This window comes from Neopelma chrysocephalum, unplaced genomic scaffold (genome assembly GCF_003984885.1).
Source record: "Neopelma chrysocephalum unplaced genomic scaffold, ASM398488v2 Primary Assembly neopelma1_91, whole genome shotgun sequence".
In the NCBI taxonomy this organism is placed as follows: Eukaryota; Metazoa; Chordata; class Aves; order Passeriformes; family Pipridae; genus Neopelma; species Neopelma chrysocephalum.
Genome location: NW_020897753.1, coordinates 6,372,365 through 6,390,619, shown reverse-complemented (window position 1 = coordinate 6,390,619; position 18,255 = coordinate 6,372,365). Strand labels below are relative to the sequence as shown.

General features: G+C 43.5%; 1 protein-coding gene across 2 annotated transcripts in view; it reads left to right on the top strand.

Moving 5' to 3' along the window:
- EML6 (EMAP like 6) overlaps nucleotides 1-18,255 on the top strand; it is an 88,225-nt gene that overhangs the window by 48,685 nt on the left and 21,285 nt on the right. For both annotated transcript variants that reach the window (XM_027693477.1, XM_027693478.1), the window contains exons 11-24: nucleotides 258-470; nucleotides 1,134-1,301; nucleotides 2,189-2,298; nucleotides 4,069-4,187; nucleotides 5,542-5,728; nucleotides 6,391-6,496; nucleotides 9,033-9,126; nucleotides 11,016-11,116; nucleotides 12,585-12,787; nucleotides 13,551-13,662; nucleotides 13,833-13,960; nucleotides 15,696-15,837; nucleotides 16,966-17,118; nucleotides 17,364-17,495. In XM_027693477.1, coding sequence (XP_027549278.1) covers nucleotides 258-470; nucleotides 1,134-1,301; nucleotides 2,189-2,298; nucleotides 4,069-4,187; nucleotides 5,542-5,728; nucleotides 6,391-6,496; nucleotides 9,033-9,126; nucleotides 11,016-11,116; nucleotides 12,585-12,787; nucleotides 13,551-13,662; nucleotides 13,833-13,960; nucleotides 15,696-15,837; nucleotides 16,966-17,118; nucleotides 17,364-17,495 — 1,968 coding nt within the window. The remainder of the gene's footprint in view (nucleotides 1-257; nucleotides 471-1,133; nucleotides 1,302-2,188; nucleotides 2,299-4,068; nucleotides 4,188-5,541; nucleotides 5,729-6,390; nucleotides 6,497-9,032; nucleotides 9,127-11,015; nucleotides 11,117-12,584; nucleotides 12,788-13,550; nucleotides 13,663-13,832; nucleotides 13,961-15,695; nucleotides 15,838-16,965; nucleotides 17,119-17,363; nucleotides 17,496-18,255) is intronic.

The following is an 18,255-nucleotide window of genomic DNA, read 5'->3' as shown; positions in this document are numbered from 1 at the left end:
TTTTAGGTTTTAGCATGCTAATTCTAATTAGCATATAATTCTCAGTAGTATGATAATTAATTCTAATACAGCTAAGGTTTGTGATGGCCTCAAACACCACAAATGTGAGATTATAGTAATTTAAAGGAGATTGTGGATCTTTTTAATTGAGGTTAAAAATTAATCCCAGTCAGAATACACAGATAGATTTGGTGAAAAGAAACAGAGTTTACTGAAAAGCAAATTATTACCTCAGTTATGCACTTGCACATTTTCAGCTGGGAAGCATCTCACCAGCAAAGATGAGATCAAAGGAATCCACTGGGCCTCCTGGACCTGTGTGATCGGCTCTGAAGTGAGTGGGATTTGGCCAAAGTACACAAACATTACTGATGTCAACTCCGTGGATGGGAATTACAGCAGCTCCGTGCTGGTGACTGGAGATGATTTTGGGCTGGTGAAGTTATTCAGATTCCCGTGCCTAAAGAAAGGTAGGACAGTATTTTGTGTTGCTGACAAATGCAGTATTTACCTTAATACCATATCAGTGTATTTTCTCATGGTGGCTTTTCATTCTTGTATATAATTCATAGGAGTGTGTGCAAAATTTGTGTCATTATTCATGGATATAAAGATGAGACTTGAGCCTCTCAGTTTGTAGCAATTCCCTGCCCATACAGGGTATGTACTTGGTTTTAGAACTGTTGAGAATGTGGCTGTTTCCTCAGGATTTGCACTGCCCCGAGCATAAAGCCAGCAATAAATAGAACAACCTTTTGGCTTTCTGTGATCTTCAATGTTTCCTTTGATATCACATCAGTGTATTTTCAAAATCTGTGTTTATAGGATAAGGTGTAACACGTGTGTAGAGTTCATACTGGCAGTCATGGCGACAAAGGGGAAGATTAAACCCTGTGTGTTTTTAATTCCTGCCAAGATCTAAGTACTTTCTGAAAACAGAAGATATTGTTCATATAATTTAATGTCCCTTATTTTTACATTTTAATTACTTTTGTAACAGAATATCAAATGAGGCATTTGGGTATTAAGTTCTCACAAGTGTCTTTAGACTGTGTTTCCCTTAAAAGCCCAACTTTATTGGTTATGTTAATTTTTTTCTTCTTCCATGCCAACATTCCCTTGTTGTTTTTTAGGAGCCAAGTTCAGGAAGTACGTTGGCCACTCAGCACACGTCACCAATGTCCGCTGGTCCCATGATTTCCAGTGGGTTTTGAGCACAGGAGGTGCTGATCACTCTGTTTTCCAGTGGCGCTTTGTTCCCGAGGGGATAACAAATGGCATCCTGGAAACCTCTGCACAAGGTAAACGTGGGCTCTGCTGAAGTATTTATCTAAGGAAATCAGCACAGAATGCAGCACTGGTGGAGAAGCTTTTACTGAATTAACAGCAAATATTTTTGTTATAATTCTCTATAGTTGCAGACGCTCAGGATGTTTGGGCACTTGGCTTTTCACTTGATTTGAGGCAAGGGACATTAAAAACTGCTGCAGTTTAAAAGCATACAGTGTTGTGTGTGTAGGAATACACGAGTAGTATTCATCACACTATGTGAAAGAAGACATTTAGAGGGACCAGATAATTAAATTTTCAAGCTTAGCCACGGAACTTGCATTCAAAAATCTGGCTACCTGTGTTGAATCATTTAATTTTATTTTGCAGGGCAATCTCACATATTTATGTGGTAGCTGTACTTTAGATTTTTTTCTTGTTATATTCTCGATACTTATAAACTACCAAAACCATATGAACCACACAGTGACAGTTGCTAAAATCTGGATTCCCTGCAGCAAAAAGGCAAAGTTTCACTCCATAAATGCACAATTTGGTCAAATACCCTGTTACAGCAGTTATTTTAAACACAAGGAGTGATCACTGCAAGCTTTTATTTGCCATTTCTGTATGATTGCACTCCAAAGCCTGTTAAGAAAGCAGAATTCTCTCACACTGGAACTGTACCAGTAACTACTCTGTGACTGTGCTTCCCTCTACCACCTTCTTGCCCCAGGCAGGGAAACAGGAGAGACAGGAATGAAACCCGGCCCAGGCAGGCAGCCCCTGCCATATTAACAACTGCCTCTGCTTCCAAAGGTCCTGAGCAGTGCTTAGCCCAGAGTTTAATTTCTGTCAAAGATCCCATCCCATTTCCTTGGCATTGGATGTGTTTAATGTGTTGGTTTTGGTTTTGAAGCAGAGGGTGGTGTGGATTCCTACAGCGAGGAGTCGGACTCAGATTTATCCGACGTGCCAGAGCTGGACTCCGACATCGAGCAGGAAGCTCAGATCAACTACGATCGCCAGGTGGGTGGGAAGGAACCTGACAGGTTCATCACACTAATTGGGATGGTGTTCAGCCAATATACAGATAAACCCAGAGCTTACTTCAGCTAGGGAGAGAATTTAAAAGGCTTTGGAGGAAAGAATTTCAAAGGGTTTTGAGGGTTGGAACTAAATGATCTTTAAGGTGCCTTCCAACCCAAGCCATTCTGTGACTTTGCCTTCATTGGAACCTGATTTTCAGGAGCTTTTGTTATTGTGATCAGACATCACCTGTCACCTTGTACTGTCACCCATGAGCTGCAGTGGTGAAAGGTCAGGAATTCCTCAGAGCACGACTGGGACCTTGTAAGAAATGTGGGAAATGCAAACTAAGCTTGGTTCAGGTTGGTTTGAGGGATTTAATGGCTGACATGGGGCTGCTCTCTAGAATATGGAATATTCACCTGTGATGTGCCATGCTTTAGCCAAAGGCACCCTTTGTCTTGTCACCTCACTTTCCAGGTTCTGCAGTAAATTACACAGACCCTTCTGCCAACAGCTTCTTTTGCCTGTTTATTACACAGATCAGTCACATTTGGCAAATGAAACAGAGAGTTTTGTCAAATTTTCTCCTTCCCCTCTCTTTCCCTCCCAAGTCTCACTGCAGTGCTTGTCCCATCCTCCTCCTCCCCTCCTCCTTCTCCTGGTTTTTCCATCTGTATTCCAATCAAATGGCATCCTCCTCCTCCTCCACGCTGTCTGTGTGTCAGAGAGGACGTCTGGGTTTAAAAACTAGAAGTGAAAAGAGAGTTGTAGGCAGTTAAACAGCAACGTTCCAGGCAGGTTAATGCATGGAAAAGCCAGAAGCAGCTTAAAATAGCACCTTATATAGGAAGTGTGAGACAGCTCCGAGCAGAAGCTGCACTTGGCATTTTGTTAAAGGAAATAATTGACGTGGAAACAGAACCATTAATCTTATGTTGGGAACTGGGGTTTGGGTTGGGTGTTTTTAATGTTGTGGCTGAAGCACATAGAGGATTCTCGATTTCAAGATGCATCAGAAAACGTTGCTCCTGTTTTCTGTTGCACTGAGGAGCAAGAGTAGATGGGTGAGAACGTTCCAGATAAAGTACATACAATGTGCTAAAGCTCTGTGTGCCTTCCATTTCAAAAGCTCAGTTCTGTGAACACCTTTCTTCCAAAAATCCAGTGTTCTGTGTTGGCACTCAGGTAGATTTCTGTGGGAATGGCAATTTCCTTGTCCATTTGTCCAAGAGACACAGAAAACAAACAATAAAGCTACATTTCAGTGTTATAATGGATTTTGTTTGGGACCACGGCTCTGATGATCCTTCAAACATTTTTAGCAGCTCCCCAGAGTTTCAGCATTTCTGAGATGTTTCAGTGGAAAGTATTTTGTGTCTTTAGCGTATTTATAGAGCTGTAATTGTACTTTGGCATTCTGGAGACGTTGGCAAATTCACTGATGCTCAGCTTTGAGCATGGACCCTGGAGCACGTATGAATTGAAGACACTTAAAGACTTCCAGTCAATATTTACATTCCTTTTCACTAACTGACACTGGAATCTTCTAGAAAAGATGCACTGCTGCTGTTCTGGGCCACTCAGGTGAGGGGAGTTCATCATCCAGAAGAAGGGTGTGAGCAGTAGTGCCTGGCTCTGTGTTGTAACTGCTGAACGTCACATTAGCACATACTAAATTTCACAGGTGAAAGAAAGTGCCTTTCACTCATATATACAAACAGTTAGAGAACCAGAGCCGTGCAGTTAACTTGAACACTTCTCCTCCAGGTTTACAAAGAAGACCTACCTCAGCTGAAACAGCAAAGTAAAGAGAAAAACCACTCTGTGCCCTTCCTGAAGCGAGAGCGAGCGCCCGAGGACAGCCTGAAGCTGCAGTTCATCCATGGGTAGGGTAACACTGGGGAATGCTTGTCATTTTTGAGGGGTTCACACTGCTGGGATGCTTTAACAATTCAGATTAGAGCATTAGCCAAGCATTTTCTGCTGCTTACCCACAGTAATTTGTTTGTCATTGTTACCGTGGGTAGTTTTTAGAATATCAGACAGATTTTCTTTTCTCAGTTGTATTTCAGGGCTGGGTTGGACGGGGCTCTGAGCAGCCTGGGGTAGGGGAAGGTGTCCCTGCCCATGGCAGGGAGTGGAACTGGATGGGCTTTAAGGTCCCTTCCAACCCAAACCAGTCTATGATCCTATTTGTTAAGGAGCAAGGGAAGGTTACAATACTGTAGCCATTTGATAAAAGATACATCAGTGTTACATTTTGTAAAATTACATTTTACACTGGCTGTTCTCTACACCTGATGTCTCCTGGAGCAAAGTTAAGTTGCCCATGATAGCTGTGATTTGTTAAAATGCCTGATAGATTTCTGCTTGAATCCCATTCCCTGTAAAACTTACCTGGCCACAGTTCTTATATGCTTTTGTGAAATCAGTGCTAATTTAGGCATTGGGTGCAAAATAAACCATGAGAAGCTTTGAGAATGGAAGAGCTGTGTGGAATAGTCTGGGATGTTTTTGAGCTGAGGTTGAGCCCACAGGACCCTGTGCTGGTTAAAAGGTAAACAGTCAGGGGAAATGAACCCAACTCAAAAGGGAGATTATAAGTCAGAATAACAATTTAATAAAATAATACAATAAGTACGATTATACAGACAAACAGTTGGTTTTAACCCACAAAACCCAAATGTCTAACCCAGCACCCTGGGGCAGGAACAGAGTGGTGTTCGTTTGGCCCCCTGAGTCCAAAGTAAAAGGAGAGGGAAAAACCTGTTGGTGAGAGTGCTGGTGCAGTCTGGGCAAGAGTGGTGGTTGCAGTCTGGTTGAGAGTGGTGGTCACAGTCTTCCTCTGGATCCCACGAGTGGTTAAAAAAGTCCCAAGACCCCAAGATTATCTCTCCTCCAGTTCAGGCAGGAATGCCCAGTGCCTCCCTCAGGGCGGGGAGTTCCACACTGGGTGTGAGGACAGGAGCATCCTCCTGTCTCCCAGGCCTCTTAACACCCAGTTTACGGCCTGAGGGGTCAGGGCTGCTCTGGGCAGAGGGTGTAAATGGTCTGTTGATACCAGTTTCTGGGCAGTGGCATGGAAGGCTCTAGAATACACAGTTTTGGGTTACACCCATCCAGTGATGAACTGGGCCCAGCTGTTCTAACTAGGACAGACCCCTGTGCTGTTAACGCACAAATAATTTGCAGAATTTGTTCCTGAGTTACCAGGACTGAAGTGCTGTGTGCTGGCTGCAGGTACAGGGGCTATGACTGCAGGAACAACCTGTTCTACACTCAGACAGGGGAGGTGGTTTATCACATCGCCGCCGTCGCCGTCGTCTACAACCGGCAGCAGCACTCGCAGAGGCTCTACCTGGGCCACGACGACGACATCCTCAGCCTCAGCATCCACCCCGTCAAGGACTACGTGGCCACGGGGCAGGTGAGGGCTTACAAATGCACCAATAATAGATTTAGAATTAGGAAATATGTGCTTTTCTTTTTCTCTTAAGTCTGGTGTTTCCTCCTGGGTGTTGTTTCCTATATCCCTGCCCAGCCGAAAATGGTCCGTGCCTGAGGAGGTTTTGGACTTTCCTTGGTCAGTCACAGTATTTTCATACTGTAGTAGCTTTCAAAAGCTCAGATTAAAGCTGGTTTGTGTTGGACACTACTGATATCTGGTACTGAATATGATATATTCAGTGTGTTCCTATACATTCATACATCAGGGTAATTTATCCCATGAATGTGATGCCAAGTGATGTCATTTTAGAGACCATCCACTGATATTTCCCTGAAAGAGAAAATAGATCTTGAAAAAGATAAAAGCTGGTTTGTGTTGGACACTACTGATATCTGGTACTGAATATGATATACTCAGTGTGTTCCTATACATTCATACATCAGGATAATTTATCCCATGAATGTGATGCTGAGTAATGTCATTTTAGAGACCATCCACTGATATTTCTCTGGAAGAAAAAATGGGTCTTGAAAAAGATAAAACAGGGCAAGTGGGAAAGTAGTTCCCTCTGGAGTGCTTTGAAGATATGACAGTGCTCATTACCTGTATGGGCAGATGTTCCAATGAACCCTCTGATTTAGGTTGGAAGGGATGCTGCTATCCATGTTTGGGACACCCAGACACTGAAATGTTTGTCCCTGCTCAAAGGCCAGCACCAGAGAGGAGTGTGTGCACTGGATTTTTCAGGTGAGCCACAACCCACATTTATCTAAATGATGAATTAAAAAGCAACCCTTGAGATGAAGTGTTAATTCAAATAGCTGTAAAATTACACCCAGCACCATCTTCACGTGGAAGTCTGCTGTCTGTTTGGATGAAAATAGTGTGTGTGGTAAAGTCAGTCTGCCAATAATTGATTTTGGTGGTGTCTAATAGATAGTGCCAAGTGTACAGCTGGAATTCTGGTGGCTGTCTACACAGTGGTGGAAGAATTTAAAAGCAGGCAGGATGGTGACACAAAGTGTATCAAGAAGTTGGAGATGTCATCTCTGGGCTCATTCAACTCTTCATATTTTTCAGTGGGTTTACAGAAGTAAATATGACAAACAGTTGTCTGCTGTCTCTCCTACTTGTCTTTCTGAGTTGGGTGCCCTGAGCTATCTCAGTTTTTAAGGGATAATTCCTGTGTGCAGCACTGAAGAACATCAGCCATATGGTGGGGACTTATGTACTTCTGCATCTTTATAAAGAGGATTGAACATTTATTCTCCCTCGTTCTATTGAAAAAAAAGATTACTTTAGCTGAACTATCCTTTTCTTAATCTCGTTTTTTTTCGATTAAACATAACTCATTTCATGTTCTCCTCTCTAGAAATGTGGTAAGAGCTCATTAGGACATAGATCACACTTATGAGACAGGACTGTGTGAAAGAAGTATGACTTCCACAAAGACAGATCTGTGGAACTGAGTCATATCCCATCAGCAGAAGAGGAGCCTTGGTGTCCATCCAAGAGCTGGACTTTAAATGTGGAATCACTGACCCACTGTGTGTGTAACCCAGCTCTGGGAGGAGTAGATTTGGTGCCAGGAGAAGGGAAAATGGATAAGGATGATTTAATTGCCAGTGTGTGCATAGATGTTGAAAAGCTCCTTGTTAAGATCCTTAGTTGAACAAATGCTCATATATTTGAAAACACTTTGTGATTTGCATTTTTATCAAGTAGGAGTGTTCTGGCAATTAGACACATACCTCTGTAAAAGTCTAAAGAATAAGCTGGCCACAAAAATATTAAAGCTCTTTTAAAATGTAGTGACCACTCAACGTTGCAGTGTTGCTTTAGGACCTGATCCCAAGAATAATGCACAAACTGCATTCCTGACTGGCTTTAGTTTGCATTCTTGGCACAGACAGGGGGGACAGTTGTGCAAATATTGTGGGCTCACAGGGCTACCCTGGTCTTATGGAGGGAGTTTTCACTGTGTGAATAACAAGATATTTCAAAATTAGATTCCAGTCACACTACTTAGAGCTTAAAGAGACAAAGCTGAAGCTCCCACCCCTGTGTGGCTGTGGCTGCTGTGGCAGCTGACTCTGTACCTGCTTCTCTCTGCCCTTCAAACCCCCCTCGGGCCATGGCTGCAGGTGCCTCCATGGCTGCAGGTGCCTCCGGTGGGACCCTGCTGTGGCAGTGGGATTCCAGGATGGGAACCTCATTCCTGCCGTGTTTGGTTGTGCCCTCTGGTGGCTGATCCAACATCCATGCCCTGGGATGTCGGTGGGAGTGTGCAGTCCATGTTAGTGCACAAACCCTCCTGCTCCAGGTGAAGGAAGTTTCAGTTGTTGTGTTGTTTGGGTTTGCTTTTGTAATAAGCTCAGTTCTGGTTTCCTGCCCTGTTTTTCTACTTCATTCCTTCCTGCCTGTTTCACTGCTTCCATCTGGGCTTGTTTCATTCAACTGGGAATTCTTTTCCTCGTTCTGAAATTCCCCTTCTGTGAGAAGCATCATTCCCAAATCAGTGCTCTCGTTCAGCCTCTGCCCAGCTCTGCTCCCTCCAGCTTTAACTTTTCCTCAATTAAATAACTAAACCAGTAACCAGCTCCTGCTGCATCCTGTGAAGTTCAGTTGTCTTGTCACGTACTGCAACAATTGCAGCTTAGTTTCTTTAACTTGCCAGACTTTCAGGACAGAAGTTTGTCTCTGAAAGTTTGTTAACAATGGTGGTGTTTATTGTTATTTCATGCCTGGGTACTGTTAAATTATGTATTTTTCTTCCTCTCATTATCAGTAGTGCTGTGTCTTTCCTGCAGTGAAAGAGGAGAGCCAGCAGTTATTTTTAGCCTTAAAATTTTCTATCATATTTATAGTTTCATCACATTGCCTATGAAAATTTAACCACCCAGTTCATACTCTAATAATTCTTTTCACCATTCCGAGCAAAAGGAAAGAAGCATCATCTGATCAGAAATATTTCCAACAAAATGTGATGTGAATTTAGTGTACTTGGGCTTTGTGAACTTGACTCTCATTGTCTGTTTGATCCTTCCTACCTCCCTTGTACTGACACAAGGAATGGTTTTTGTCTGCTTTTGGGAAAGATCAATGGTTTTGTAAGGAATATATCAGGGAATCTGAACTCCAGTCTCTCCAACTGTTAATTCTGGTTTTTTTGCTTTGTAAAACTTGATTAGGAATTCAGTTTGCAATGTCATTGTGTTCATTGCCTGCTCCATTCTCAGCTAGAGCCTTAGCACCTTTAACACAAAGTCTTGCTTCTGTGCAGCTGATGGGAAGTGTTTGGCCTCTGTTGGGCTGGATGACAATCATGCCATTGTGTTCTGGGATTGGAAGAAAGGGGAAAAGCTGGCAACAACCAGGTGAGAATACACAGGGTATGAATGTCCTCTCTGGTTACTTTGTTCTGAGTAGCATCATCCACATCTTTCCTGTAAACAAAGGAATGAACCACAACCCCCTCTTTGAACAGAATGGTGCTTCAGAGCAACATCCCAGATTAAAACCCTTGGGATCTGCAGCTCAGGGTTTGGAAATCAGGAGTTCCCTGGCCTTTCTGATAGCCATGTTGATATGGAGCTCATTTAAGGACTTGTAAGTTAAGTTATAATATTTTACATTATATTTCTCCCAATTTTATGTCCTGACTCAGGGCAGAGGTCATCAGAGGCATCACTTCCTTTATGCATTGGATGACATGCTGGGTTCCAGCAGTGCACACAACCAGATCACTTCTCTGAAAAGAAAAAGCATTCCCTCAAATATAGATTTTTCAAGGAGTACTGATCCTGCCTTTCCTCTGAGTCAGCTTTTCCTGAGCTGTTTGCTCTCTGCAGTTGCTCAGGAAAGCTCAACCAATAACCCCATAGCGAAGAATCATCTGCAATTCCTTGGAAGGACCAATGTTGGGAAGAGAATTGGATTAAAGTTCATGTTTGCTTTTTTATTCTCAAATATTGAATTGCAAGAATAGTATTAGGATGTAGAAGAGTCAGACTGAGAACCTGGTTTCTGTCTTACCCTTGCACAAAGCAGAGATACGTGGGAGGTCAGGGAGCAGAACTGAGCAGAATTCTTGTAAGGGTGGACACACGTGCCAGAAATGCAAGGAGTTAATTCCATTTGCTGTCTGCAGCCACATAACATGTAGCATTGCTCAGGAGAAATTATGGGTATAACTGCAAAAGGGTGCCTGTGAAAGGCATTTATTATCATTTTTCCTCTGGTCTGGGGGCCCGTTGCAGCAGCAGCCAGGTTTTCCCATGGCAGCACTGTCTGTTGGTGGTGAAGCAGCACTGAGGGAATGCACGTCTGACTCCCTGTGTGCATCCCATAACCTCTGTCAGCCACACAATTTGGTGTCACACGTGCACTTTATTAGGCAGGGAGGTTTTAAACCCTGGTTAAAGCCTGTGCTGGAGGGTTTGCTTAGCAACAGCCTTGGCTGTGCTGGAAAACATGACATTTTCCCTGGCTTTGCAATGCCAGTCTCGCTGTCTCCAGACAGATTGTGCCTGATGTGCAGGCAAAGAACACCTTCTGTATTCCCAGGCTGACCTTTCAGCTTTCAAAAACCACGAGCTGTGTCTCTGCCTGGCTCGTGGTGCTCACAGGACAGAGCACTCAGGTTCTTCTCAGCACAAAATGCTGTGTGTACCCAGTGGACCTACTGCTATTGCTAAATATGCAGAGACCTCACAAAGAGCAGGAAAAATCAATTTATAAATGTATACCTCAAAAATCATAACTTCCATTACCAGAGAACCAAACCTGAAGGTGTCTGTGCTGCTGAATGAACTGTTTCCTAAATTATAATTTTGTAATCTGTTATTTTATTTTTCAGCTTGAAACACAGTAGATTAAACACTCCCTCATTTTCTTGTCAGAGTATTTTTTCTTATTTATTGGTTGAGTTCTCGTCCATTTAAATAATTTATGTTGACCTTTAAGCCTTCTCCTGATTCCCTTGCCCTTTGTTTCCTGCTTCTTCATTATGACTTAAATGAACTGGAATTCAGTGAGAGACAATTTTTATTCCCCACATTTCTGGACTGTAATTCCCTGTGGTTTATGGTCAAATTCATCCCACCACCTCTGTGGGGCAAAATTCCAGGGCTAAACCCTTGCAGATTACAAATATGGCTCTCTGCTTTTTGTTAGGTGGGGAAATGATTTACATTAATGGTTTAATTAGTTCAAAATGTTAAGTCGTCCCTTGCCATGGTTTTTCTAATTTTTATCTTTATTGCAGGGGCCATAAAGATAAAATCTTTGTAGTGAAGTGTAATCCACATCATGTTGACAAACTAGTCACAGTTGGGATGAAGCACATCAAGTTTTGGCAGCAAACAGGTACTGCATTGGGTATTTTATATATCATTTATATAAGAATGTGTATATTTTTTAATACAGGAACACCATTGTTCTCAGTTTAAGAATTTGTTTTGTTTGTGAAGCAATTTTCCAGTTACCAAAATAATGAAGGGGTGAAAAGGATTTCCAGGTAATTGTGTTCAATCACACTATCAAGGAATTCTCCTGAGCAAAGCATCCTTGGCTCCCAGAGAACATGCAGCCCTGGAATTCCTTAGGCACATGATGGCCCTCGTTGAGAAAATTTGGCAGAATTTGTGTGTTATCCATGAGGCTAAAAATCATGATATGGTATCACAAGAATCAGTTATTGAGGTAATATATTTGTTGTACAACACGAGAGTTTTCTAAATAATGAAAATGTATTTTCCAGTATTTAAAACCAGGATGAGATTCTGCAAACCACTAAGGGAAATATTCAAGCTGTTCTATCAGACCGAGGAAGGCCACAGGGTTGGGTTCTGATTGAGGGTATTTTTAATTCAGGGCTGGGTTTTTCACTCTTCATTAAAAGTTCTTCACACTTTTAATTGTGCACACATGGCACGAGTACTCGCTATAAAGATCTCGGGGAGCATCTTCTGTGTGTCAAACTCAGCACAAGGGCAGCTAAAAATAGAACTCCAGACAGCTCAAAATGAGAGAGTTATAAGAACTTCCTACACTTGTACCACGCTTCAAGCATTTGAGTGGTTCAGGTGCTCTCTGATTAAAAATTAAAACATTTAAAGTGCAGGTTATTTTTGAGGTAATTAGGTGGACTTGCACTGCTGTTTGCCAGCTCCCATGGCAGGAATGTGCACTGAGCAGTGTCTCACTCCAAGAGCAGTCTGTCTGCAGTCAAAATGTGTATTTTGGATGGAGATCTCTCAGTGCAGGGGAGGCTCAGTCCGGTGTGAGCTGTGAAAGGCACAGGACTCGACACCAGGCCACCACTGCAGAGGGGATTTTGTAATTCTGTGTGTGGTTTTGTCTATAAGCATTAATTCATGGGTCTTATGGCCACTTCTACTTTCTGACCCAAGGTAGGGCTGTGGCAATTTGGTTCCCTGACAACCAGCAGAGTAACAAATCCTGCCATTTGTTCTGCCAAATTGTCAGGTTGCCAGGGGACAAGTAAACCAAACCTCTAGTCGTGGTCACCTACAGAGGAGCAACGTGGAAAAAGCTGCTCTGGGCAAAAAATATTCCGCCAGCCATTGTATTAGTTCTTTTTACATCATTCCTCCCCAAATTTATCACTTGCTTGGAAAGACAGTCTGAAAACTGGAGCCTGTGCTGCTCCAGAGCTGTCATTACTGGGCTGACTCTCTTTGACTGTGCTTTTGCCATGGGATTTCAGGATTTCCATTATCTGCTGTGCCTCAGGCAGCCACGGGAGATGATGGGGGGAAAATATTTGTGCTTTACCAACCCAAGCAGAAAAGGCCTTTTGTGTGTGCTGCAGGTGGAGGCTTCACATCCAAGCGAGGCACGTTCGGCACCGCCGGGAAGCTGGAGACGATGATGAGCGTCTCCTACGGGAGAATGGAGGAGCTGGTGTTCTCTGGGGCTGCCACTGGAGACATCTACATCTGGAAGGAGACCCTGCTGCTGAGGACAGTGAAAGCCCACGATGGGCCTGTGTTTGCCATGCATGCCCTGGATAAGGTGTGTGTTATATCCCATCTTCAAAAGAAACTGTGGCAAAATGTGTTATTTGCATCTCACAAATGAGTTCAGGACCAAATTGGCAGTTTGCAAGTGTTGCTAAGGGAGTATCTTTCTGAGATTATAGTTTCAACTGTACAAGTACAGCATGAGGAAAATGTTAGATATTAACATTTTTATACATCAAGGTCAATTAAGATCCCTGTGGCTCAATCCATTCTGGTCCTAATTGATTGTTCCTAGCTTTTCCATCAATTTTTTTGCTTGATCTTAGCACTGAACATCCTCTTCATTTACTTTTTTGTTGGTTAGTTATTTGTGCTGTTTTACATTCACTTGGCACAGACAACCTACCAATCAAAGAATTGGTCCCTAATGCATTATTAGAGCTTGGGTTGAAGCATCTGTTAAGTCCATTGAATTGGGAATAACTTGAGAAGCTGTTATTCCAGCTGCTACCTCTTCTAAGGATAAAACCCATATTTTCCCATAGTTTATTTCCACGTGCAGACAAACATCAAGGTCCAGCATTACTGCTTACAACAGTATGTACTCTGTGTGCTTTTAAATCTTTATAACCTAGAAAAGCAGCTCTAAATTTTCCTCCCCTATATTTTTTCCCCTCCTAGGTACAGACTCCAGTATTTTTAGTTTCACACGTGGATAAAATGCAGGGGAGACTTTCCTCTGCCTTTGGACGTGTTTTTGATCTCACCATAGGAGTGCTGACACTGGTGTGTATTTTCCCTCTGTGATTGCACAGGGCTTTGTAACTGGTGGAAAAGATGGAATTGTGGCCCTCTGGGATGACATGTTTGAGAGGTGTCTGAAGACATATGCTATCAAAAGAGCAGCCCTGTCTGCCAGCTCTAAAGGTATGGTTTGTTCAGGGTGTTCTGATAAGGGTCCCAGCAGTTCCATCAGGCACCTGCACCTCACCTTTCATGATGTTGAACAGATGTAATTATATATAAACTGCAGGTGATGTGAAGCTCTCTGTGATTTCCCAGTAAACTTGTGACATGAATTTCTTTGCACTGTTCAGGTTTGCTTTTAGAAGACAACCCCTCAATCCGAGCCATCAGCCTGGGCCATGGGCACATCCTGGTGGGAACCAAAAATGGAGAGATCCTGGAGATTGATAAAAGTGGGCCCATGACTCTGCTTGTCCAGGTACTGGGGGGATCTCCCACATCAGACCATTTCCTGTGGAAATACAGCACGTGATGAGATTTTCCCAGTCATTTTCTGTCTGTTTTCATTAACCCTCTTGGCCACCAATCCTTTCCTTGCTCAGGCAGAAGTTGGTGCCTTTCTTATGTAAATGACTTTGAGAGTCACTGTGGATTGTGGAATTCTGAAGGTAAAAACAACAGTCCCTTGAGTTCAAAGGCTGATGAGACTCTCTATGGATTTTTTAGACACTTAAGTTTAGGATCCAACATAAAAATGAGAAATGAAGGGTAGAACTAACACAATTTATTTTATTTTGACAGTGTGGTTCCATTTATTTCCTTTGACAGTATATTATGAAGGATCCTGTGAAAAATGGTAAAGTGATGACAGCTTTCTACAGTGACACACAGTTGTCATTGCAGGTGTTGCAAAGCATAGAGGGACTTTTCTTTGGAAAAAAATAGTATTTTTCACAGTTTGGTTAAAAAATTTTCATGTATATGTCCACTGATGTATTTGGTGGTGCTTTGGTTCAGTGTCTCTCATAACCCCACTGTCTGTATTTAGACAATTGTACAGAACATTTCCTGACTTGTAATTTATCGAGCTTTTACCTTTTGTTTTCTATAACTGACTAACATTGTTTTTTACAAAAACAGTTTCTTTGGTATTTTTTCAGTTAGTTCTGGTCACATGAAGTAATCCTTCAAATTTACCTTGCCTGCATCCTTACAAACAGAAATGTGTGAAGCTGTATTTTATAAATGATTGAGCTCATTCACTAATCCAGATTGAGAGCAGTAAGAAATGATTTAACCTTGACACAGTGCCAGAAGCTGTATGCAAGATGAAGGAAATTGGGAAAAAGGAGGGAGAGTGATTAACAAGTTGGAAAACTGAGAATGTGGGAAAAGATTAAAAGAACTATGTCTGTTTTGGGCAAACAAGCTCTCCAGGGCGTTAATAATGACATAAACCCTGAAGACAGATTAGCCCATGTTAGGATTTCAGGGTCCTGTTTGGGACATAACTATTTCATGGTCATTTCAAGTGTGGAAAAGAGAATATTGGTAGAATAGGAATTACAGCCAAGACTGTGGGCAGAGTATTTTAGATAGTTGTCAGAGAAACAGAGCAGATGTTCAGGGCTTTTTGAACGTGGAAGGCCTTGGAGAGGAGATGGTGAAAACCTCCTTGCCTGGGACTTGTCAGACGAGGCAGGGCAGGTATTGGAGCACATTACACGACCCCAAACACATTCTTCTGTCTTGCATGGAATGAACAACTAGGCTGGTGAAGGGACTCAAGCACAAGTCCTATGAGGAGAGGCTGGGGGAGCTGGGGCTGTTCAGCCTGGAGAAGAGGAGGCTCAGGGGAGACCTCCTCACTCTCTACAACTCCCTGACAGGAGGGGGGAGCCAGGTGGGGGTTGGTCTCTTTTCCCAGGCAACTCTCAGCAAGACAAGAGGGCTCAGGGTCTGCAGCTGTGCCAGGGGAGGTTTAGGTTGGATATTAGAAAGAATTTCTTTCCAGAGAGGGTGATCAGCCATTGGAATGGGCTGCCCAGAGAAGTGGTGGATTCTCTGTCCCTGGAGGTTTTTAAGTTGAGAGTGGATGTGGCATCAGTGCCATGGGCTGGTAACCGCAGCAGTGTTGGATCAAGGGTTGGACTTGATGATCTCGGAGGTCCCTTCCAACCCAACTGATTCTATGATTCTGTGATTTCCTTCAGGGCCACATGGAAGGAGAAGTGTGGGGTCTGGCAGCTCACCCCCTGCTGCCCGTGTGTGCCACCGTGAGCGACGACAAGACCCTGCGCATCTGGGAGCTCTCGGCCCAGCACCGCATGCTGGCCGTCAGGAAGCTCAAAAAAGGTACCTGTCCCACGGCCATATCCTGGCACACAGCCTGGCACAGCTCCCTCCCTGCTCCCAGGGCACAGCACAGCCATTAATTGGGCAGGGAAAGGGCGCAGTCATTAAGGAATTGGAAGCGCAGGGAATAAATTGTCTTTGGCATGTGTCGAGTCAGTGAAAAGAGTAGGAAGGAGAAGGACTGTAATCTATTGTAATGAATAGGAGTAAAATAAATGAACTTTATTCTTTTCTCCTCCGGTTTCAAGGGGAATGAGTTGACCTCAGAATCCTTTTCCTTCCCAGGAATACCCAAGGCCAGCGTGTTTGTTGCTGACACCTGAAAAGATTCCTTAGAAAGACAAATGTACAATGTCCTGTGTGTTGGGCACAGTCAGCCTTCAGTGGCAATATGAGCTTTACATCTGACAACAACTTCTCTGAAAATTAGCAGCTTTCCTGCCCTCTCATCTGTATAAAATGAGATGAGCTATGTTGAAATGCTGCTTTCTCTTATTTTGTTTCCTCACTGATATCCTTCAGGAAATTTTGTATTGTTCATTTTCAGTGACAGATGCGGAGCACAGGAACTCTCCCTGGCTGAGGGAAAACAGAGTCAGATGGTTTGGGGGATGAGGATAGTTGTAGGAGAGAGTATGGTCAGAAATAATGCTGGGGCAAAAAATAACTGGAGGAAGTGTAGTGCATCTGTTTTAAATGTGCTCTGCTGAAAGGAACCATTATTAAGTCATATAATAAAGAAGTTTTCAGTGTGGTATCCCTGAAAGAGGTGTAGTTATGCTGCTCTGAATGAGTTTGAGTTTTCCATCTGGATTTCCTTTCTGTATGTGTTTTGGGGGTTTATGTTGTTTTAGTTCTATCACTGGTGTGTTTAGAGCATAGATGGGAGGTGGTATTTGCACATAAACTATTCCAAGAAGGATCCAATCAGCACTGTCAGCTCAAGAACCCCCTGTACAGAGGGCACAGTCCCATGTAACAGAGCATTAATCATAGCCCTTTCTCTAACACTTAACAAACAACAAATCTATCTTAAAACTACCTACTTGCTGTAAAAGCCTTTCAGTTGTAGTTCATTCCCTCAAGGCCAGGTGTGTGAAGCTGAGGAGGCTCCATTTCCCTTGGCAGGGGGCCGGTGCTGTGCCTTCTCTCCGGACGGGAAGGCCTTGGCCGTGGGGCTCAACGATGGCAGCTTCCTGGTGGTGAACGCGGACACCGTGGAGGACATGGTCTCCTTCCACCACAGGAAGGAGATGATCTCGGATATCAAGTTTTCACGAGGTACAAGGTGGGAGGGGGGTGTTTATCTTGGAGTTTGTTCTTCTCCAGACAAGACTGAATGTTCCAAAGGGACACTGGCTTTCTGAGTGCTCCATGCATTAAATACTTCACAATTCCACGTGGTTGTGTGCAGCCTGCTAATAGACACACCCCTGTCTGCTGGGGGCACTACAGCAGTGTAAATGCATAACAATATTCATTAGATTTAATAAGATTTTAATAACCTCTGTGTCTCCTCTTTACAGAATCAGGAAAGTACCTTGCTGTGGCCTCCCATGATAACTTTGTAGATATCTACAACGTGCTGACCAGCAAAAGAGTTGGCATTTGCAAAGGTGCCTCCAGCTACATCACCCACATCGACTGGGACTCCAGAGGTAACGTGTTTGGCCACAGGTACTGCTGGAAACGCCCATAAAATGGAAAATCAGGGGCCTGTTCCCCTCCCAGTGCCTGAGATCAGCTGTCACCACTAATGCACGTGCCTTTTGCCCACAGAGCACCATGTGGGGCCAGTGCAGTTCCGGTCAGTGGTGTCCAGTTCCCTCTCCTTGCTGAGCGCTGCCTGGCAATCACTGGGACTAAGGGAGAGCCTGATTGTCACAGCTAATTAAGTCCAGCAGGGTCATTAATGAGCTCATGCTGATAAGCCTTCCCAGAGCTAATGAGATTCCATGCAGGACCACCTGTGTGTCTGGGCCCTGCTGCCCCTGTGGTGTGAGATCACTGACAGCAGCACCCCGGCTGGTGTGGGCAGGGAAAACTCCCCATTCAGGGGCAGTTTAGTGTCAGTCACTGTGCCAGTGGGGCACTGAAAAGAGACAGGAGCTGACAGTGCTCTTGCTTTTGGCAAAGCTGTCTCGTAACATTTTAATGAAAATTAACAGCCCACACAGTTATTTTTTCCTTCTGCTAGTGTGATGATGAAACACAGAGTGTTTCCTGTCAGCAGAAACTGGTTTGCTGCATGACAGTAACTTTTTAAGGACATGGGATGGTATTTAAAATCATAGAATCAGCTGGGTTGGAAGGGACCTCTGAGATCATCAAGTCCAACCCTTGATCCAACACTGCTGCGGTTACCAGAATATTACTTATTCAGTGAACCAGGAGTAAAGGATCCTTAGGAGGCTGATT